Source organism: Aplysia californica, unplaced genomic scaffold, assembly GCF_000002075.1.
Source record: "Aplysia californica isolate F4 #8 unplaced genomic scaffold, AplCal3.0 scaffold00401, whole genome shotgun sequence".
NCBI lineage: Eukaryota > Metazoa > Mollusca > Gastropoda > Aplysiida > Aplysiidae > Aplysia > Aplysia californica.
Window position 1 is genome coordinate 210,770 of NW_004797671.1, and position 23,267 is coordinate 234,036.

The 23,267-nt window shown below is 39.3% G+C and overlaps 2 protein-coding genes across 5 annotated transcripts in view; one reads left to right on the top strand and one right to left on the bottom strand.

Annotated features, from left to right (window-relative positions):
* The first annotated feature begins 746 nt into the window (after positions 1 to 746).
* On the top strand, positions 747 to 5,995 carry LOC101847441. Its single transcript, XM_005104016.3, has 3 exons — positions 747 to 1,156; positions 3,972 to 4,250; positions 5,155 to 5,995. The coding sequence occupies exons 2-3, from the start codon at positions 4,193 to 4,195 to the stop codon at positions 5,460 to 5,462; spliced, it is 366 nt and encodes a 121-aa protein (XP_005104073.1). The 5' UTR covers positions 747 to 1,156; positions 3,972 to 4,192; the 3' UTR covers positions 5,463 to 5,995.
* Positions 5,996 to 18,804: 12,809 nt separating this feature from the next.
* Positions 18,805 to 23,267, bottom strand: part of LOC101847674 (uncharacterized protein C2orf50) — a 36,412-nt gene continuing 31,949 nt past the window's right edge. For all 4 annotated transcript variants that reach the window (XM_005104018.2, XM_005104017.2, XM_035971232.1 and 1 more), the window contains exons 4-5: positions 23,095 to 23,134; positions 18,805 to 19,670 (exon numbers count right to left, since the gene is read on the bottom strand). In XM_005104018.2, the coding sequence (XP_005104075.1) occupies positions 19,479 to 19,670; positions 23,095 to 23,134 (232 nt within the window). In that variant the 3' untranslated portion in view covers positions 18,805 to 19,478. The remainder of the gene's footprint in view (positions 19,671 to 23,094; positions 23,135 to 23,267) is intronic.

Below are 23,267 nucleotides of genomic sequence, written 5' to 3' on the forward strand. Positions count from 1 at the left end.
GGGGGGGGATGACGAGAACAGTTAGCATACCGGTACATTGTTTTGCAGTATGGAGCCCAGTTACTTCCTTGTGTCAGTGGGCATATATAGGTCTAGCTAAATAATGCTACATCACAATGGCGTGATAGTGTTGAATTGCATTTGAAGCACACAAAAAACAACTATGCACAAAATGTTGAATAGGCCTACATTATTTTTGGAGGAAGAGGAGAATTTATGTTTCCTGTTCGAAAGGCCCCTTTCCAAAAACTACTTCAAAAGGTTTGGGTTTTTTTAAGATGCATAGATCTATATTTGTGTAAAGAGGTTGGTTTTAATTGGCTGACTTTTAAAATAGTTTTAATTCAAAATATGAACAAGGGAAACACGAATTTCGCCCCAATTCTGTAGTGTAGAATTCTGTTGAGCACTCAAACCTTTAAACTTAGCTATATTGGCTCACATCAAGGAGGTTATAAGGTCCTTAGCCCAACATAATAGCGTTATAAAGTCCCTGCAACATTAGTATGGCATTGAAGGGGTTAAGATAAACGAATGATCAGTGTAGGCTTAGCCTTCTACGTTTTGAAGCTTCCAGTTTCTAAGATCGGCAAAAATCAAAAATCAAAGAAAAATTCAGCTGAGATAATGATTAATGATTAATGAGATTACTCGAAACAAGGAAAAGAACTCTTGATTTTTTATAATTAAAATATTATCTAGTTGTCCCCCTTGCAAGTAAAAATAAAACAACTTGGTTACTCATCAGCCCCAGGGCAGGCAGGCAGTTTCTCTTGTGTTTACATCTCCTGTAACAAGTGTAACCGCTCAAGCGTGGAATGTTTCCAGACAGGGAACTGTTTCATTCTCAGTCGCTTCTGACTCTGATTCGTTGGAAAGGTCTTGATTCTGCAGACATAGATCTAGATAGATTCTGCATTTAAATTGGCAGGGAGGTTGTTTGTTATCCTGAAATACTCTGGTAATTTTCCATTGATGGATGAATAGAGGGTCACCATGTCATGTTGACCGCATACCGACGACAGCAAACAGCCACACTCACGTCAAGAGATCTGGATCTTGACCCAGTTCAAACAAATAATAAAAATCTAGATCAAGGCCAGCAGGTGATTCAGATCGTTTGGACCGAGCCGTTTCCTTTAAACACTGCATCAAGGTGAGGACAGTGAAGTTTAGCAACAAAATAGATATCTAAATATATCTAATCTAGATTCTATCTAGATCTAGATCTAGATTCTAGATCTAGAATAGAAATCTAAATCTAGATATTGATTGATATTAGAACTAGATCTAGATCTAGATCTAGATCTAGATCAAGATTCTAGATCTGAAGGTTTATATCTAGATCTAGACTTCTAGAGATGTAGAATCGAGATCCAGCGTAATTTTTCTGAAAGCGAAACGGATTGCAAGAGAAGAGAAGAGACGGAGGCTTGAGGAAAAAAAGACTATCTAGATTAGACACTACATTAAAATCTACATAAACCTTAGAGCCTCGGCTCGTATGTAATGTAAAAAAATAAAAATGTTTTGTGTATGTTCTGGTTTCTAATCTAGATTTCATCATTAGTCTCATTAGATCTACATTTATTACTAGATCTAGATCTAGATCTAGATATTATCTAGATCTAGATCTAGATCCTAGAATTAGAATCTAGACTAGGCCGAGGCCAAGAGACTCAAGAGTATACACTAGATTTAAATCTAAATTACAGAACTGATTTTATTCACCAGTTTTATGTTCTTAGTCATTGATAGCAAAAGGTTCAGTGTCAGAGATTTTGAGAATTGTATCAGATCATAGAATAAAGATTGGCCGGCTCTATTTCTCTGAACGTTCGGGAAAATAAACTTGAACTCTATTTCTCCGAAGGGTTTCCATTCTCGAGATTTTAATAATGGAGTGGCCCGCGTGTGCACGCGCGCGCGCGCAAATGTGTGTGTGTGAGAGAGAGTGTGCGCGCGCGCATGTGTGTGTCAGTGTGTGTGTGTGTAAGGCGCGTATATGCGTAGAGGGATTTTGTGTGATAAAGTTTTTGTTTTTGGGGTGACTAAACGCAAAATAGGTTACTGCCAAACTTGATCAGTTTTTTTTTCTCGCAGTGGCTTTTGAAGGCATTTTCAAATGAAGTATAGTCCGGGAACATTGCCCCGACCACAATTGAAGTATCTAAACATTCAGACATCTAAAAATCTCTAGCTCTAGAAATGAAATTCTATGCAAAAAATATTTCTTTCAAGTCCTCGTCCTCGTAGAATGGCAGAATGAAAGATGACACCTAAATCTCACAAATAACCAAAAATATCGAGACCGGAAAACGTTCGGAGAAATAGAGTTCAAGTTTATTTTCCCGAACGTTCGGAGAAATAGTCACTTCGATATATTTAAAGATTCAAGTTCTACATCGTGAACCTGAACTTGGGGTCTCTGTGAAACTATTTCTGATGATACTTCTGTAGTGTAACCATCTTGCTCTGACTTTGACAATCAGGCTAGTCATCCTCCTGGTGTAAGATTACCATTGCGTACCAACCAGCATTTTATCAAAGACCACGGTCTTTGATTTTACATACCATCATGATGTTTTTTTCTTTCCTTCTTCAATGATGTAATTTTGATTGACTTAAAAGGGCCCTAGTTTCATAATTAATAATTTTTATGATAGTCATGATGCTTCCTTTTGAAGACTTGAAGTGAAGCAGTGATGAGACCTGGTTTACTGTTTGAAGTTTCTCATTGATCATGCACTTGTTGACTGGCAAACAGTATGAGGGAAGCTGTACTGGAGGCCTTTAAATATCTATCTTTACTTGATCTACGACTAAGTATTTTAAACTAATATTTTGTATTATTTTGTTTTGTAGGTAGGTGTGTCTCTTCAGATTTAAATAAAGCTGTGATCTCTTGTAGTGGAGCAGGTTACTTAGAAGAGAGCTGAACTTGAAACTTATTTCATAACAAGACAGAGTCAGAGACATAGTAAGATCGTGATTTTATCAAATACAACAGCGTCATGAGTAGGCCCTACAGTTGATTGAGTTGAACCTGTGCTCTAACTAGAACGTTCACCTAGACAAACTACCACATATACCACATCCCCTCATAGCATTTTTTTTCTCTAACTGCACCAGGCGTGTTTACCTCTGTCTAAGATTTATCTTTTCTCCACAACAATGGGTGGCCATCTTGAATAATTTAGACTGCAATCTCTGCTTTCAGATTTTGTTCATTCATTCGTCATGGTATTTCTCCCGAGACTTTTTGGCTTGATGAACCCTGCTGCAGGAAAAGGAATAGTGAGATACAACCTCTTTTGATCCGTCTAGGCTCTAGGGAGATTTGTTGTAATACTGTGGCCTGCTGAGGTACCAGCCACAGAACAGAGCACATGACATGCATGATTAAAACAGTACACTGTTCTGTTGCTCATACAGCAGTTAAGCTATTCTCTGTTGAATCATCAGTGCACAAAACCTTTTTTCTGTGGCTACAGGACTGCCAGCGGCATCATGTAAAATTCACAAAAGGCTTTGCTTGCTTTGAAATTGTATAAAGTGTACATACTCTATTTAATGTTTGTAAGTTTAGTTGCCGGCAAAGGCTGCTGTGTGGTGACTACACACAGCGTTATCATGGTGATGAAATATTTGTGTCTATGTGGTATTTGTCTAGGCGATCGTCTTAGACAGAGCAGAGGTTCAACTCCATCAACTGTTGGGCCTACACATGATGCTGTATAATTTGATAAAATCAACACTTATGTCTCTGACTCTTATCTTGTTCTGAAATAAGTTTGAAGCTCTGCTCACTTTTCTATGTAGGCCTGAATGGAAAGTACTATTTTCACATCTTAATTCTTTTGCCATCCCTTTCCGATTTTGTGTCTGTCTGTCTGTCATGCTTTTTCTCAGCTGCTTTTACATCGATGTGCGTCTGTTTCACAGACTGAAACTTGCAATCTTTATTTTAGTTGGTGGAGAAACGGATGAAGTCATTCTCGGAATATCGCCCCAGCCTCAAGTAAGGGGGTCTCAGTATCCAGGGCGTGACCCACCACTCCGTGCTGTGGCTCCAGATCTCGGCGGTGGCGGACCCGCAGGAAGTGCAGGGAGTCCTTTGTCAGACAACAGCGATTTTGCAGTTGATGGCACCGGAGAGATAGAAACATCCGACAACGCCTCGGAGGTAGTTATGCCAGGCACTCCTGAGCCTGTGACCTTGATCAGGAGGAAACGTTTGTCTGTTAAAGGTGAGCAAATGTGTGTGCTTTTACCACATCACTTTTTGTCTATGTACAGATCTGCCAAGTACCCCGATAACATATTTTTTCACCCATTGGAGAACCCCGATCAGATTTGCATGAAAACTTTTATGTTTTTTAAATTCCATTTCTGTCTGGTCGTATGCATGCGACTTTATATAAATGATGTGAAAATACACTTTTTTACTCTTCTGCTATACACATGTATTTGCTTTGGTTTGTTTATTGTAATCTTAATCTACTGGGGTACCTGAGACTCTTTTTATCATTTTTTTCTAATTTCAAAGGGGGGGGGGGGGGGGGGGGGGGGGGTTCTCAAAAAAATTCCTATTGTGGTCATAAAGTGGTTGTCAGATCTGTACTGTACAGAACTAACAGACAGTAGTCTAGATATTTTGCCTTTGATGTGTGCGGTGTGTGTACCTGTGTGTGCACTTGTGTGTTTGTGTGCATGTGTACATGTATAAGTGTACACAGCCATCTATAAAAAGGTAATTCGAAGTCTAGACAAAAATGACTGATATAGACAGGGTGGCTGCTATTGACAGAGTTTGAGTTATAGTCACTGACTAGACTGTCAGCAGAGTCTAGGAAAAATGTAGGGTCGAATCATACTCGACTCCATTGCCCACCAACCACCTATGACAGGATACGGTTCAGAGCCCTCAAAACTCTGAGCAGCTCATGTGCAGACACTGACTATTAATTAAGCTTCAAAGTTCTGAAACTTCATAACTGATCCAACGGCACACACAGGAATTTGTACTACATGTGTTGTAAAGCTCTTACTCTTACAAAATATAAACTAAATCTATCTGTCGGGCTGGCTATCTCCCTGCACTAAGTGACCGTCATCATGTTGATTTATCTATGTGCTTCTTTTTTTTCTTAGACAAATCTACACCAGACCCAGCGAGCCGATCGTCGTCATCGGAGGGATCAGGTCATGACAACAAGGCCGCCACACGACTGAACATGATACTGGGGCTGGTGATCCCCGTCAGCTGCCTCCTCCTCATTGTCCTCATCATCTTCATCTCCTGCAAGCTCAACGACAGGTACCAGTGCATCCGATGTCAGGACCAGGACGGCTGCCTCTACAAGTGCGTGACCTTCTGCAACGACAAGTGCTGTGCTCCGTACAACAAGCCAGTGCAGGAGAAGCAGTATGTGCGCGTTCACCTAAAAAATGTGATATAATATGATCCCTGGCTGATGTGTATGGTGTACCACTGTGTATATATTGTGTGAATAAGCTGTGTTTGGACATGACAGTTCTGCTGCTGCTTCTTCGTCTTCAAGTGGCTGATCTGAAACTTGACATCGAAAGTCGTGTTTGATACAGAAGAGTTATGGTGCTATCGGTACCTACTAGATTTTATGTTGTACTTCGAAAGTTTTGCACTTAAAGACCTATTGGGAGGCATTCAGCAGTTTGAGAGGTGGTTAGGTGTGTAGTGTGATGAAATGAAGTTTGGAATTCTGGACAAGACAGTGAAGAATGAAAGGACGACTGCTCGGTTACATGATGGTTGTTTATTGACTGGCCGTTGTGAAGCTACTTACCAGAGCTGGAACTCTCTTTATTTTATCTGAAACAAAAGATGTGTCACTTTGGTAAAAGGGAGATTACTCGTAAAATACTCGTGATATTCCTTTCAGTTAACCCCCGTTTGTATCAAATCATGACACTTCTTCCTCCTTAAAAATATTACCATCACTAAAAAAAAAAATGTCCTTCATAATCTGACTCCAAAACCCTTCAAACCTCAGTCGATGCTTCTTTGCATTCCAACGACGACAGAATCTTTTTAATGAACGATACAGGACTGTTTTTCCTAGACCACAAGCTCTAGTACTAGTAGCCATTTTGGTCATGTAGTGTAGTTCTTATAACTTATAGAATGCCTTTGAATTGGCTGCGTGATCCTTTCCACAGTTGATCGATTGTGACAGTGCTTCTAGTGCAGTTGTTGGAATTATCATAAGGATTTCTCAAAGTGTAAGGGATGGGATGGACACTCAGAATTGTCCTCCATCTTGTGTGCCAGGATTCCCCTCACTCCATAAAAGGAGGCGTCACAACTAACCGCCAAATGTTTTTTGTTCAAACTGTACTAACAATTTGTCTGAGAATAACATGGATTTTGACTATTCAAAGGAAGCACTTTTGCTCTCCCTTTATCATCTCCATGTCACATCCTTTTTAGGAGGGCTTTCACGATCTAGACATTTTTTTCTAAAAGAGTACATTTGTAAGACATCGTGGTGAAATCAGGCGCTTGTCAAAATGATAAATAAGGAAATCAAAGAAACAAGCATTTTTCCACTATATTGGCAATTTTTATCAATTTTTTTGTTTTTGGCTTAGCACCTTTTATGTCAATAAAACAACACATTTCCATGTGAATTTTGCTGAAGAAATGTTGCTTAAAGTCACGAATATGTAAATTTTCAGTTTTCAAGGCCTCTCAAGCTATTGAAGTTACCAAACTTTGGCGGCTATTTACTCACTAATTTTAACTCTGAAACCAAGCGACCCCACCTCCTTGAGTCTTAAACATCTTGGCTTGTATTTAAGATTGTTGGGTAGCTTTTTCATTGAAAGCCAGGCAAATGAACAAGCTTCCAGATTATACCATAACTCCGCATGCCCAAAAATTGACAAGTGCCTGATTCCACCGCGTTGTGACACACTTCTCTTTGCTCAGTCTTAGTCCTATTTATTAGAAGTGCCTCAACACTTTTTGAAAATGTATTTAATGTTGGCAGTCATCCCCACCAGTCACACAGACGTCATCAGTAAAACCTGTACAGCCTTCCTTGTCCTTCAACAAACATTCTGTTAAAAATAGAAAATACCAAATGTAAATCTAGAATACTGGTTAAAAAACCTCTGTGTGTATTGATTCTAGTCAGTTTCTTAGATTCTTCATCATCTCACAAGATATGGTTCTATGTAGACAAGTCCAGGCGAGAAATGTTCCGTCCCCTGCTAACGTGACTAGCATTTTTTCCTCAGCAGGAAGTAGCTATGAATCTACTGTCATCACTTTGTTTACAGTGATCTTGTAATCACCGACACCTCAATGACTCAGCGGCATTCACAAGGCATTAGAATGGAATAATGTCAAGAAGCTTGTCCGGAGTAGAGGAAAGTGGAAAGTGTTTGTTCATGGCTTATACTTGATCCTGAGTGAGAAAGGCGATAATGATGATGATGGTCTTCATCAGTAAAGGCTGTGGTTTTGTGGCTTTGGATACTGCTGTGATATTTGATGATGTGTGAAGGTAGCTTGTTCACTAGTCTAGTGAAGGTTGACGGATGCTCTGGTAACTTTGTTCCTTCTGTCACAATGTCTGTGTTGATTTTCGTCTTCATTTCTCCTCTGAGGATAGTTTGAGAATGCCACTGGTCGGTCCTTCTTCTCTTCTGTCCTTCTGTTGTTTCTATCTATCTATGTGGCTGGTTGGCAGGTGTCTGGTGTGGTTTGCTCTTTCTTTCCCTTTCAAACTTCAATCATCCTTATCTCTCCTCCTTTTATTTGTATGTTACTCTCTAATAGTAACACCTCTAATCTTCAGCACTTATATGACCTGTTTGTGTTGCAAGTGCTGTAAAATTCTTACTAAAACAAAACTATGCAAAAATATGAGCCGTGAGCATGACAGTAGGGTGCACGGATGTATGGAAGAAGACATGGTAGTTATGATTACTGAGCTACAAAGCGAATGCATGCATGATTCGCGATGAATACTGATACAGTGTCACAAACGCACATCTATAGAAATTTTAGCTATGTCCATCCAACTTGCCACTCATGTACATTGTACTTATTGAATTACACTTGTATGTACTTTTAAAGTTTGTTTTTCATGTTCTGTTTGAATGTTGACTTTTATTCTTGCCATGTTACAAGTTACCGGGCTATTTGGAGTAGTGGTTAGGTGCTTTGCTGCTGCACACAGAAAACATGTTTGATTCTCGAGTTGGGAGAATTTTTATCTCCCTATGTCTGCTGGGAGGTCGTATATCCCTCTAACTCTCTGCCTGGGTTGGCCTTGATAGGCCGGGTCGACGCTGGCCTCCTAAATGATCTAAGTTGTGTCGATGGAGGCGTAAAACGTATGCTGTTACATTCTGATGACTTGCCATGTTGACAGCTTTGGTTTCTGAGAATGCTCAATGATTTTCTGGGCAGTTGAACAAAAATATTGACCTAGTGCCATAAAGCAAATCTGTACTTTACATTTGTAAAAAAATATTACGAGTTTTGACCTCACCTTTAAGAATTTAAGTCTCTGACATTTGGAAGCTTATGCCAAAATCACCCTCAAAATACAGTATATTATGACTCTTATTCTTATGTTGAGGACTGATGATTTTGAAAGAGATGAATAATCTTACGATGGATTGTAAAATGTGATCTGGACCCTTCAAAGGAAATTATCTCTGTAATTTGAAATGTTTAGTCTTTTTCTTTATACGATGATACACTTTCATTTTCCGTGACTTGATTAAGTTGTGATTTGTCCTATGAGTGGCAGGAGAAATTGTTACATTGTAGATGAAAGTTGTAAGTGCTCAGCTTTCTGCACAACAGATGGTTCTCTCCTTTCTATTTTATTTTTAAGTGAGGCGTCGGTAGTCTAGTGGTTAGACCACCAGACTCGTAATCATGAAGTTGCAGTTCTGGGGGTTCAAGCCTCAGGCCTGACGTTGCGTCCTTGGGAAAGGCATTTTACACGAATTTTCCTCACTTCACCCAGGTGGGAATGGGTACCTGGCCATAGATTATCTATTAGATAGGGAAAGATCTTGTCAGTATGTTAGTGTTTTAGCACCAATAAAATGGCAGCTTGTGCTGTATTCTTCCCAGAAAGTTGAGATTGTTTCAGAATGCTGTCAGGTCTGCTGGGGAAATAGTATAGGTTGTAAAGTCATAGCGCTTGCTGTTGAGCTGGAATATGCGCGCTATACAAATGCTATCTATTTTTATTACTATTGCTGTTATAATTATTATTATCTTTATTATTATTATTATTGATTAATGGCAAGAGGAGGGAAAGTATATAATGCACCACTTTTATATAAATATAAAACTGCGAGTCCCACCTCTCTGAGATTTTCACCATGTGAGCAGCAGAAGTTGTTCTGAAGTCTAAAAGTGGGTGGTTAGTGGATGCTCTTTCATCTGTGATCCTTAATCCTTATCTCTCCTCCTTCTTTTGTATGTCTGTTACTCTCTCTAGTAACACACACTTCTAGTCTTTTGGCTTTTATAAAAAAATGTATGACCTATTAATGTTGCAAGTGCTGTAAAATTTTTACTAAAAAACTAAACTTGTCTAAGTCAGGATTGTGCTTCGTTAGCTTAGTTGGTATCATGCTGGACTACAGAGTGGCTGGCCCAGGTTCGAATCCCGGACTGGGTGTTTTTTAACTCGGGTGCTTTCGTGGAGTTTTAAGGCTCTCAACGAATGTGGCTCAGTACTGTTGGAGACGGACATTAAATTGAGAAGTCCGGCCTCATAGATGACCTAATAGTGTTGATAAGGCAGGTTTGTTTGTTTGTTTAGTATAGGGTTTTACGGCGCTCGCAACTGCATAAGGTCATATGAGCGCGCGGGACACACCTAATACTTTTTCGTTGGTAGGAAATTTTGAATTTTGCCCAGGTGGCGGCCGAAGCCTACTCTTATCGATTTTAGACCACCAAGGGATCTTTAACGTGCGCAACTTGCACACGGGCCCTCCGAGATTTTTCGCCCTTGTCCGAGAAGGCTAGGTGTAGATCTTTCCTACCAGAAGATCAGGGGTGTGGCAGAAAGACAGCAGTTAGGAGGAGCCAAGGAGTAGCAGTAGTAAGGCTGCAGAAAGAGTCAGGAGCCCAGAGGAGGGGGCAAAGGAGGTGAGAGGGTGGGGGCAGAAAGTGGAAATGAAAGCAGACGACAGAACATTGTTAGAGATCAGGAAAGGATGTGAAAGGAGACAATTTTAGAGAAGAAAATTTGTTGGTCGCTACCCGGAATCGAACCCGGGACCTTTGAATGAGAGGCCAACACCTTAACCTCTAGGCCACGAGAGCCCCCTGATAAGGCAGGTAAAGTTAAGCCCACGCTCTAATTAAGTAGGGATCCTCGCTAAATCCTGCTGAGTTGAGAAGGCGCTTCTGTTTGTTTATGACCTTCTGATTATAGATTCTTTGTAGTCTTTAACTTTGGTATGACATTATGTAGTTGTGAGCGGCGTAAAACTTTTATCAAACACATAGTTTTAGGTTGTTGGTGTATGTTTAATAATGAGGCAGCATCTTGTTTGCTGAAGCTAGTCATTCTAACCGGCTGTGACTGCGAGATGTTTTGTTGTGTGTTATCTCCCCTGTTTGTTATCATAGAGTTGTCCTCCTTACCTGTGGCTCTAAAGAAAAGGCAGCAAGACTTGCAGTTAACTTTGAGTGTGCGAGTCTCTACGGTTCATTCCTCATCACCGGTGTCTGTTGTTAAATTCTTTTTTCTGCTTGCATTTAAAAGACTGATTCCTACCAAGCGAATGTGGGTGGTTGGCGGGTGCTCTGGTGTGGTTTGCTTCTTCTTTCCTATCAAACATCTATCGTCTTTATCTCCCCTCCTCCTTTTTTGTGTTTGTTACTCTCTTGTAACACCTCTAATCTCCGGCACTGATATGACCTAATTGTGTTGCAAGTGCCAAAAAGCTCTTCTTATTAAAACTAAACTACCAAGAGCAATACCGTGGGTGTTGCAAGCAGTCCATGCTAAGCAAGTCTGTTTGGGTACTTTTTACAGCAGAGGCAAAAATACGAATTTTTGCTGCGTTGTTTCGATCAGGAGTCATGAAAAGCAAGACAACTGTAAGCTTTGACCATAGCATTAAACGGCATTTTGGTGATGCTGAAAGATGCGTCTTCTTACAGAGTTTTGGGAGGGTGTAAAAATAAATAATAGTCAAAATTTGGCCTGAAGTGGATTGCTTGTGACAGTGGCGATATGTTTTGTAGATTAACTCCATCTTCCTCCTTCTTCCTTTAGGAAGATAGTTTTTGATTGATTAATTGATTACCTGAAATGTTTACCCCGTCAATCCATCAAAAAGCATCTGCGTGCTGGGACATAGTAATAGTATCCTTTACATTCAGAGCTAGTACAGGCAAAGCTGAAGCTGTCCACATCATAAATTATGAGAACTGTGACATTATGGGCGTATATGTGGCCTAACACGGTGTTGTGACCTTGTGGGCATTACACATTGTGTTGTGTGAGGATATGGGTGTAACATCGTAGTGATGATATATGCGTAAAAACGTCGTACAAATGTTTTTTGTCATGTTGCCAGTGTTACATCTTCCTTGTGCCATGTGGGTGGTTGGTGGGTGCTCTGCTGTCGTTTTCTTGGATTTATTTCTTATCAAAATTAAACATCTATTTCTCTTATCTCTCTTCCTTCTTTTCTTTTCATGCTACTTTCTCGTAGCGGCTCTGATCTTTTGCGCTTATATGACCTAATTGTGTTGCTGATGCCGTTAAATCTAACTTAAACTTCAAATTTTCAATTCTTTTATGACCTATTTGAGTTGCATGTGCCGTAAAACTGTTACTTAAACAAGACTTTGTGCCATGTCTACATTCTGCACGTTGTGAACACAGTTAAGTCATCAATCCACCTACCAGAGGTTGCAGCCCTCTGAGAGTCTTGACTTGGCTAGTAGTACGCAGTCAAGGTCAGAGTTCAGATCAGAGTACGGTTAGCATTATGTCAGTGGCGACTCTTATGTGTATCTATTTGGTCAAACACTTTTTTGGGTTTAAAAAAGTACTGTAATTTCTTATATTCCAGAATTGTTCAAAATTTTGTGGTGGCAAGAGAATAAAATTGGTTTCGTAAGCTATCCACCAAAGTTCATTTGGGTACTGTTTACACTGAAGGCAAAAAGCTAATTTTTGTTACGTTGTTTCTATTAGGAATCATAAAAAGTAAGAAAATTGTAAGCCTTGACCATATCATTAAACTGCATTTTGGTGATGCTGAAAGTTGCATCTTTGATTTCACATATTATGGTATTGCAATCTGTGACTGCTGTTGTGAAAAATAAGACTTCAGAGAAAAGAAACATCTCTGATATAGCTGTGAGCGGTTAGAGTCGGACACTGAAGGTTTGTTTTGTTCCTCTGAGTCAGTTTTTTGTACCAGAGGACCCAATGTTGTGTCTGTGAAATGGCTTCACGTGTCTTTTGAACAAACCTGAGCTGTAACAGCTTATCTTTTTAGTGATGAGAATCACAATGCTGTAGTTGCTTTTACAAAGAAATGTACAGGCTAGTCTCAATACTGTGCCTTCAAATTACTTGTCTTTACGAGGTTTTATTTTTGGTATGTTTTCCTTTAATTTAGTTTTATGTTTTCTGTGAGCTAAGCCAACATTTGTAAGGCGATTCATTGTGGCATCCTGGAGACCAGTCCAAGTGAGGAGAACTTTTATGTATCAAGTTTCCCAGGTCTTTCCGCTGAGATGTTGTATCCCTCTCAGACCGGGCTTGCCCTGACAGGCAGGGTCAGAGGCCTGCCTCCTAAGTGATCTAAGTTTTGTTGATGGGGGCGTACAAACACTTTCATTTTAGAAAAGGAATTCCGTGGGGTCAAATTCACCCGTAAATATTTGGCGGTCTTAAAAGTGAGTTTTTAGCAGAGTCATAAAAAGTAGAGCTGCTTGTCGGAAGCTGTTATAAAATTTCTGTGAATGTCCGGTGTGTTCAAACCTCAGCCTCCAAGGTGGCTGTTGTCACTATTTTGATTTTTTCTTCTCTGTCTCTCTGGGTTTTGGGTGGTTGGTGGTTTCTCTGCTGGGGTTTGCTCCTTCTTTTCTATCAAACAGCTATCGTCTTTATCCCTCTTCCTTCTTTTCTTTATTTAATTTTATTACTCTCTGGTAACACCTTTAATCTCCGGCACTCAAACTACCTTTTTATGTTGCAAATGCTGTCAAACTCTTACAAAGACTGAAAAGACCCACTACCTGTCTTGTGTCATCCCTTGCCCAGACGTTAGCCTACTACAGTGGACTCCGCTTTTGTTGAACTCACTTGAGTTGATCTTTATCATGAGTCCTAGCACCTCAAATTCTTTGCAGTTCCCAATGGTTAAGTTGAACTTTGGATGAGTTTACTTTTTTTTTTGCCCCTGATGTAGTGGACTGCATGTAGTACTTATGTATGTGAAATGGACTCTACAACTGCCAGTTAATATTTTTGTTGATGTTGACAGTGGCTGTTTAACCCTATCCGTGCATTGTGTTTTACTATCGTATCCATACGAAATGGGGAACTCTGTGCCACCACTTTTCAAACAGGAAATTTACTCGTTAATCCGATCCGTACGCTTTGCATAGCAGTCTGTCAAAATATGTTTTTTTGAGAAATACTGAAAGTTTCAAAGAGATCTTCGCAGTAGAAGTATTCTAAAATGTGAAGAATACAACCCTGGGGGTACAAAATGACCCCAGGGCGTACGGATAGGGTTAAGAAAGGAATGGGTGTGGTGTGTTTGGTAGAAAATAATGACAAACTTTTGAAATGTTTTAAGCAGCCTACCAAGCAAGTTCTCATGAGATAAAAATAAAACTAATTCATTTTTTTCTAGAAATTATACTTACATTTTGTCTCTTTTTGTGCATGTGTGTGCTTTTGTGACCAGCGAATAATTTATTTTGAAATGTCCAAGTTCTGAGTGTTCTATGCCTGTGCGGAACAACATTTTTGATTTGTTTGTGTGATTGAGTTCGTAAGTCGAAATAATTGTTGAGTTTGTTTTGTTTTGTTTTTTAAAAATATTTTTGTGTGCCTTACATGGTTGGTGCTTTTTTTAAAATTCCTGTTTTGTTTTTGTTTTTATTAAGGGGCGCCTTCCAGTTGGGTTTTTGAGTTTGCCCCTTTTGTCATTATCATCATAATCATCAGTTATTTTTATAGGCATCAGAGTTATCAACATCATAATTACCTTTGTGTCATAATCATTATCATCATTATTTTAAGTATTATTAGTCCTCATTGTGGTCATCATCAACATCTTGAACATCTTCATCATCTTTATCAATATCATTTTCATCATCATCATCATCATCATCATCATCATCATTATCATCATCATATTAGACATCAATGTCAATTGGAAAGGGCTTCAAATGAGTTTGGTTGTATTTTGCTATGGCTTAACCCCCCTCAGTTTGTGGCTTGTTGTTACCTATTTATAAGGCGTGCTGGCAAAATGAATTACTTCTCACTATCTACAAAATGGAGATATTGGCAAAAAATCAATAGTTGGGTCAAATTTGTAGATTTTCTATTTATGATTTATATGCCATATTTTTAAAGTACAACATGCCTTTTATAATTTCATACAAGGTATAAATTGTTAAAACTTCACCTATAAGCGTGATGTATCTATTTCCATAGAGTTCGAATCTGAGTAGTAAATCATTTTGACAGTACGCTTCTCATTTTATAGTTTTGATTTTATGGAAGATGAAGAGCAGGGACCTGCAGTCCTCTCATTAAATGACATACTTATGTCCTTTTTTTGTTTCTGGTTGGACTTACAATTCATGCAGAAAAAACACAATCCCTTCTGCTGATAGCATGGACATAGTAATGATTATTCTGACATGCTGGGTTATGTTATTGTGAAAGATTTGAGTTCGTCTTCAGGCCATCCCCAAAGGAGGGATATTAACATATTCTCATGCACTGTAGAATTGTAAAAATGGGCTGATTTATCAATGTCATGCTCATACTGTGCTGGAACAACATAGGAGGAACTGCTGCTTTTTCTTTCCTCATCCTTACTATCGTAATTTTCCGACTACTTCTTTTGTATTTTGTCTCTCTCTTGTGAACTGCCATTTCTGGGGTACCTTGATATTCGAAGCAGACTTTGTGCTGTTGAGGCTAGAGCGGTGAGCAGATTAAGCCTGATTCCCGATTTGGACTTCCCTGTTGACATCCACCTCTTGGCGCTCGTAAGACCTTATTACTAATATGCAGTGTGAGCGCCGTAAAACCTTATTTAAACTAAAATAGACGAGTTTGAAAAGGTCTACCCAGAGCTGCTGATTGTTTGGATGAATCCAGATTTCTAATATTGTCCAGATTTTGTACTATTGCTCGTGCTTATTATATAAATGAATTTAATTCAATTGGGTTTTTTGTTTGTTTGTTTGTGTGGTTTTATTAATGGTGTCTGTGGTTTTGTGGTTAGGTGCTTCTATGTTGTACGCAAGAGACTGTGGTTCTCTTCCCAGGTGGGGAGACTTTTTATCAAGTATCTCGGTCTTTCTGCTAGGATGTTGTGTACCTCTCAGTCTGGGTTGGCCCTTACAGGCAGAATTGAAATATTGCTTCCTAAATGATCTAAATTGTGTTGATGGGGCTGTGTACGTGTTCATATTGTGTGTGTGTGTGTGTGTGTGTGTGTGTGTGTGTGTGTGTGTGTGTGTGTGTGTGTGTGTGTGTCAGGGGCTGATGTTTTGCTGTTTTATTGCTTTTTGTTTCTTAAGTGAAAGATTAAACAACAGACATGTGTGTACATATTTATACTGTTGATGTTGCGTTGATTCTTGAAAGAAATTGTTTGTGTGAGTGGTTGGCGGGTGCTCAGCTGATGTGGTTTGCTCCTTCTTTCTTGTCAAACATCTGTCTTCCTTGTCTCTCCTTCTTTTTTTTTGTGTTTGTTACTCGCTTGTCACACCTCTAATATTCAGCACTTATAATATATGACTTTATTGTGTTGCAAGTGCCGTAAAACTCTTACTAAAACTAAAACTAAATTGTTTGTGTGTATTTGGGTGGTGCTCTGGTGTGGTTTGCTCCTTCTTTCCTATCAAACATCTACCGCAGGTGGTTGGTGGTTGCTCTGGTGTGGTTTACTCCTTCTTTGCTATAAAAAAATCTATCATCCTTATCTTTTCTACTTTTTCGTGTTTATTACTCTTTTGTAACGCATCTAATCTTCAGCACATTATGACCTTCTTGTGCTGCAAGTGTCATAAAACTCTTACTAAAAAAAATAATGTGTAGGCCTACCGTTCTTATCGCTCCTCCTCCTTTTCTTTGTATCTTACTTTCTACAGTAACACCTCTAATATTCGGCACTTACCTTAAGATCCGTTCGTATTGCAAGTGCCGTAACACTCGCACTAACGTGGGTGGTTGGTGGGTGCTCTGGTGTGGTTTGCTTCTTCTTTCCTATCAAACATCTATCGTCCTTATTTCTGCTCCTTCTTTTTTGTGTTTGTTACTCTCTTGTAACACCTCTACTCTTCGGCACTTATATGACCTTATTGTGTTGCAAGTGCCGTAAAACACTTACTAAAACTAAACTCGCACTAAAACTTTTTTTTTAAAGCAAAAAATTGTTTTGAAGTCTGTTTGATTTAAGATTGTGACTGTCAACTGTGGTCAAGCAGTTAGGTGCCTCACTGTTGTACACACAAGACATGGATTCGATTTGCATGTCGGGAGAACTTTTATCATGGAGTGACTTTCTGCTATGATGCGCTATCCTATCCCTCTAAGCCAATGTCGGCCCTCATGGGCAGGACCAAGGACCGCCTCATAAATGATCGAAATTGTGTTGATGGAGGTGTAAAAATATCTCTTCTCTGCACTATATGGCCGCCATTTTGTGCCAAAAAAATATGTATTCCCTTTACTCAAACTCAAAACTCAAACTAACCTCAGTTCACATACACGTGAGACAAAAGAAAGTTCAGGACTTCGGGAACACTGAAATAGTGGAATTTTCAGTTGTACATGTATTCCGCAGGAAAAAAAATGACATACAACAAAACTTGAAACAATGTGTTTAAAGGAATGAACCGAAAAAGAAGAAAAAACATTATTTTTTTAAAACCCACTAACTGAATTAAAGTGTATCTTTTGTGTGTTGCAGAGGTTTTAAACAAGAGAAGGAACAGAGAAAACAAGGACAGTGTTTCGAGCATAAGACAATGAGTCATGCTTTTGTTTTTGTTTGCAGGAAAGTTACAATTACATATACACTGAAAATACATGAACTATGATCATTATCCATAGAAGTGCTTAGATAATAATATTATTATATTCTCATTAAAGTAAAGAAAAAAAAAGATATCTTTCTATATGAGAGACGTGAGACTATCACATTAGTTGTCAGACTTCATATTGAATGATACATTCATACATGAATATCACACCAGACACATGACATATAAACTATTTCAAAATGGACATCAGAGTCTGAGCAAGTCCGTTGCTGCACAATATAACATGTGAGCCGTCGTCTGTGAGAGTGTGAGTAAATTACCCGGTTGTACAACAAAAGAACGTTACGTTGCCCCCCCAAAAAACATAGCCAAGGGGCTTAAGTGTAAAGGCATTGGCGGCTATATTCTGAGACAGTCATCTAAATATCTTTAGTATCGTTGAGACATTCTGAATTAATTAAGGAGATTTCCTGATTTCCCGTTAACTAACGCGTTTAACGCACAATTATAACCGCATTATCAATACCAACAAGTAGGTATTTATCATTATAATTCATTTATTGCTGTTTCTCGATTCTCGGAGGCCTGCCAAGAACTTCATGAAAATGCACTGTTTGGTGTGCAATGTTTATACAACTTATCGCCTATGACGTGATAATGCACAATTCTGAGTGCAATATTTATGCCACATATCACAATTGACGTGAAAATCCGTGACAATATACACTGTTATTTGCGTATAATCATATTCGCGAAAGACATATTAAAGTTTATTTACTACAAACGGTTCCTAACCCTAACGCAGCCTCAATCTACTGGTGTTCTGGGGACTCTGATTTATCCCCCCCCCCCCCAAACTCCGATTTTTTGGAAGAATTCTGAGGAAAACTACCATTTGGTCCTAGAGTAACAGGCGGGTGTGTTCTCGGGCGCTCCATGGTGATATTTGCCAACACAATAAATGACGTCATAATGTACACCACTTGAGATAACAGAGCTGCTGACTCGGCGGAATTAACAAGTACCGAGTTCAACAACAGGCAACAACAGGTCACAACAGGTCAGGTTACAATTAATTACAACTGTTGGGGACAAACAAATCACGTGTACACAGAAATATACAACTCCTTTTTTTTCAAGTATCAAAACAGTCAACTAGAATTAGAAAAACAATTTTTTTTTAAACTTCCCCAAAAAACATACTTATTGCGTGAAAATGAAATGGTGAGCTGATAAGCTACTGAAGAAGAGGGATTCTCAGGTAAAAGATGACAAAATTATGATCGCTATTATAGTGCTATCATTGATAAATAACTACAATGATTCGGGTTAAGATTTCCCACCTCCTACAAGAAATTTCATGTATTGTAGAATTTAACAAAAATAACAGACACCACCTCTGAGGCAAATGTTCTAGATCTACGTAATATACTTCATCTTGGGAGCATGGCGTGGTTGACTCCTTTCTTCACAAACGTCTATTGAATTATATTATAAATCTTTCTTCCTTCATTTATTTGTATGTTACGCTCTAGTAACACCTCTAATTTGTGGCTCTTATATGACCAGGTAGTGTAGCAAGTGCTGTAAAAGTCTTTACTAAAACTCGTATTTCCTATGGCTATCTTGACATGTAAAAAGATAGCCCTTACTTATTTCTCCTTTTGTTAAAAGAAATATACAACGTATCTAACAGACGTAGGAACATAACACACACCAGTAACATAACATCTCCCAGGTAAACTTTCTACGTCACTTCAACATGATGCAGAACCCCCTCCCCTTCAGCAAAATTTCAATTTTTTTAAAAATGTAACAGACTATCTCGTCGTATTAATTTAAAAAACAAAAACTTCGTCTGAAGCAACTTTCAGACATGTTTTTCAATTTACACCCTTCCCTTCCCATTTCCACCATCACCCACGCCATTCTTCATTTCCCTCAAAAACGAAAGAAAACGAGTGGAGAAAGAAGCAGACGTGCTGAAAGAACTATTAAATTATCAAGCTGTGAAACATTCTTATTTTGATCAACAACCCCGGACCTTTTCTCTCTCCTTTTCTGAAAATAGAAAAGCAAAGCAAAACAAACAAAATATACGATTTAGAATGAAGCAGACGTGCAAAATAAACTAAAAATATAAATTTGAAAAAAAAAGAAAAGAAACATTCAAAAGCGCCAATCAGTAACATATCATGTCAGAGGGTAACTTCCGGCGCCTGCCCTCACTGAAGAATTTGAACTCGAGACTCTGCATGGCCTTGGCGGGCTCTGTGTCCAGGCGGTGTCCGTAGTTGCCGGAGTTGGTGTTGGGGATGTCGTCACTGAACATGACAGACTTCTCCGGGAGCTCTTCCTTCTCCTTGATGTTGCCCTGAACGACAGAAATTGTCATTATTACTTGTATAGCGCCGAGGCTCTCTTTCATATTTTGCTCCCCTTGTTTGGAATAGGCTTCCAAAAACTACCAGAGAAGCAGAAAATCTAGAAATTTTAAAGAAAAAACTAAAAGCATTTCTATTTTCATCGTATTTCGATTAGACAGAATCCATCCAAGCTGTAGATCGTCGTGAGTTTGTATGTGCGTATGTCAAGGAGTTTACAGTAGTTTTAAGCTCCTTGGCGCATGTACGTATGTATGTGTGTGTGGGTGGGGGGTGCGTGCGTGCGTGAGTACGTGTGTGCACGTGTGTGTAATACTATGTGCCTATAAAATTGATTTGTAATTCCATAATATGTTTCATGTTAAGCGCTCAGAGCATTGCATAAGTGGATATGCGCTATATAAATGCAATCCATTATTATCATTATTATTATTATTCTAAAGTTGTGAGTGGTTGAGGGGAGTCATATTATTTCTTCCTTCTTCTTGGTGTTACACTGCAGGACGAGCAGAAAAAACCATAATGATAATATACGTATTACAATCGACTACGGATGGAAGTCGTCGGGGGAATGAAAAAAAAAGGATCAATTCATCCAGTTCAACTTAATAGTACGGTACTGTAAAGAAGAAGAGATGCTGGGACCCGAGAAAAAGATCAACTTAACCGAGATCAACTCAGGCGAGATCGACACTAGTGGAGTCGATTGCAAATGAAATTACAATAGAATTATAGTATAAACGTCCGGCTGGTTGAAGAGAACCATAGTTCTTCCTTCTTCTTGATGTTACTCTATAGGACAAATATAGGAGAAGTTACCTTAATATTATTATGATATGATGGATAGCAAGAGGATAGTCAGAAGTTCCAAGGAACAATCATGGAAGGAATGTGGCGAAATGTTAAGTCAACTGTGCAAACACTAGCCACAACAGTTCTACAAAAGAGTCAAAGCAATGAGACTACAAAACAAACCATACAGCCCAATAACAGTAGCCTAGTCATTGACAAAGATGGAAACCCACTCAGTGAAGACGATAGCATAAAAAACAGATGGCAGGAGTGTTTCAGTGAACTCCTTAACCCAAGCAGCCAAGGAAACACGCAGAGCCAATTTCAACCACGATACCCAGAAGAAGAAGAACCAAACATCTTAAGATCAGAGGTACAGCAGACACTGAAGAATAGCCCAAGGAACAAAGCAGCAGGCATTGATGACATTACAACTGAAGCCATCCTGGCATGTGGAGAAACAGCAATCCCCTGGCTGACCACAATATTCAAAAAAACCATGGAGGGAGAGGAAAGCCCCAGAAAACTGACAGCGTGCAATTGTGATACCAATCTGGAAGAAGAAAGGCAGCAAGAAAGACTGCAACACCTACCGAGGAATTTTCCTTCTGAGCCACACAAGCATGATGTACTCAAAGGTCTTGGAACAGCGTACAAGGCACAAGAAGGAACCATTACAGAGTGAGTCGCTGATGGGCTTCAGAAAAGGGAGAGAGTGCACAGACGCTATCTTCGCTCTTAAACACTGAGTGAAAGAACAATTGCATACAACAAAGAACTGAATCTTGCGTTTGTAGACCAGGGAAAAGGCGTTTAATAGAGTAGATAGAAACAAACTGTGACAAACTCTTGAAGAGCACAGCATTAGGGGACAACTGTTGGACAACATCAGAGCTAACTACATCAACAGTATGAGCACAGTCCGCACCCAAAACTGACGGGTTCAACGTGTCATCTGGAGTGAGACAAGGGTGTGTGTTATCACTGCTACTATTCATAATATACATGAACAAAATTACAAAAGAAGCAAACCCCAATCCGATAGACCAGAATGAGTTTGCAGACAATCAACCTGGCATATGAGAAAGAAGAGCAGCAACAAGAGCACACATGAAGACCAGTAAAAGCAAAAAGGAGACGATGAAAATCAACAGAACACCTGGCAACCTTAACATCGCCATCGACAGAAATTCGCGGAAACAAGTCTGCGAGTTCAAGTATTTTGGTAGCATCTTTTCGGAAGACAGACATCTCAACAGAGAAATTGAGACGAGAGTACAAAAGGCTAACAACTACCAGCTTGCCCCACTCCTCAAACATCCTAACATCCCCATTGAGACCAAAGCCAAGCTCATTAACTCTGCCTTCATCCCAACCTTGACCTACCAGTGCCAGACATGTACCCTGACCAAAAGTCTGGAACGTAAGATTACTGTCTGCGAGATGAGATGTCTAAAGAGAGCCGTCAACAAAACCCGAGGGGACATGGTCAGAAACAACAAGATCAGAGAAATAATGGGAACAACACCTATCCTCCACTACATTCGAAGGCAAACAGGTGGTTTAGACATCTCACACGTATGGCATCTCACCAGCTTGCCAGTAAAGCCTACTACAGAAAAGTATCAGGGTTGCCTGCAAGGCAAGAGGAAGACTAAGAAAGACCTGGATCCAGGGTGTGAAGGATACCCTGAGAACATACATTATCCCACCCAGCCAGGCCATCAAACTAGCTAGAGACAGGGAGCTCTTTACCGACGCCCTAGAGGTACAAGAGGACGGATAAAGTAAAGAGAGATAAGATGGATTGTATTTGATGGAAATACAATAGAATTATAACATTAATAATGTGTGGGTGAGTGAATGGAGTCCTAGTTCTTCCATCTTTTTGAAGTTACTCTATAGGACAGATATTGGAGAAGTTACCATATCATGATAAAAAAAATTGAATAAATTAAACAGAATTACAAAATATATAATGGGTGGTTGAAGGGTGTCATAGTTTTTCCTTCTCCTCTATTTTACCTTACAGGACAAGAGCTGGAAAGAAGTTACCTCAAGATAAGATGGATTGTACAGTGTATATTTGATAAAACTGAATATAATTATACAATAAACTTGTGAGTGGTTGAAGGGTGTAATAGTTTTTTCCTACTCACCCTTGTTAACGTACAGGACAAGGATTGGGAAAAGCTACAGTAAGATTAGATAGTAGGAGGTAAGAGGGTGCCCGGTGTGGTTTGCTCCTACTTTCCTATCAGACGTCTATCGTCCTTATCTCTCCTCCTTTTGTTTGTGTTTTATTCTCTAGTAACACCTCTAATCTTTGGCACTTATACTACCTGAATGTGTCGCAAGTGTCGTTTAACTATTACTAAAACTAAGTTAAGATGAACTGTATTATATTAGATAAAATAGTATTACAAACGCGCGGATGCTTGAAGGGAGCCATAGTTCTCCCCTGTCCTGTGTTTCCCTACAAGGCCACATGCACATACAAACACGATCAAAACAGCACACACGCACACACACACACACACATACACACACACACACACACACACACACACACACACACACACACACACACACACACACACACACGCGTCACAAAAGGCTTACCTTCGCATCGTAGTCTGTTATGAACCCCCAGCTGTCTCCCCTGGTGATGAGAATGTACAGTAGAGATGAAGTGTATGATATGATTGAGGTATCTATCTATCTATCTATCTATCTATCTATCTATCTATCTATCTATATATCTATCTATCTATCTATCTATCTATCTATCTATC

Excerpts from the sequence above, each read along its gene's own strand:
- LOC101847441 (XM_005104016.3), top strand. The coding sequence starts at position 4,193 with ATGCCAGGCACTCCTGAGCCTGTGACCTTGATCAGGAGGAAACGTTTG. Across the intron at positions 4,251-5,154 it reads GAAACGTTTGTCTGTTAAAG|ACAAATCTACACCAGACCCA; the intron begins GTGAGCAAATGT and ends TTTTTTTCTTAG.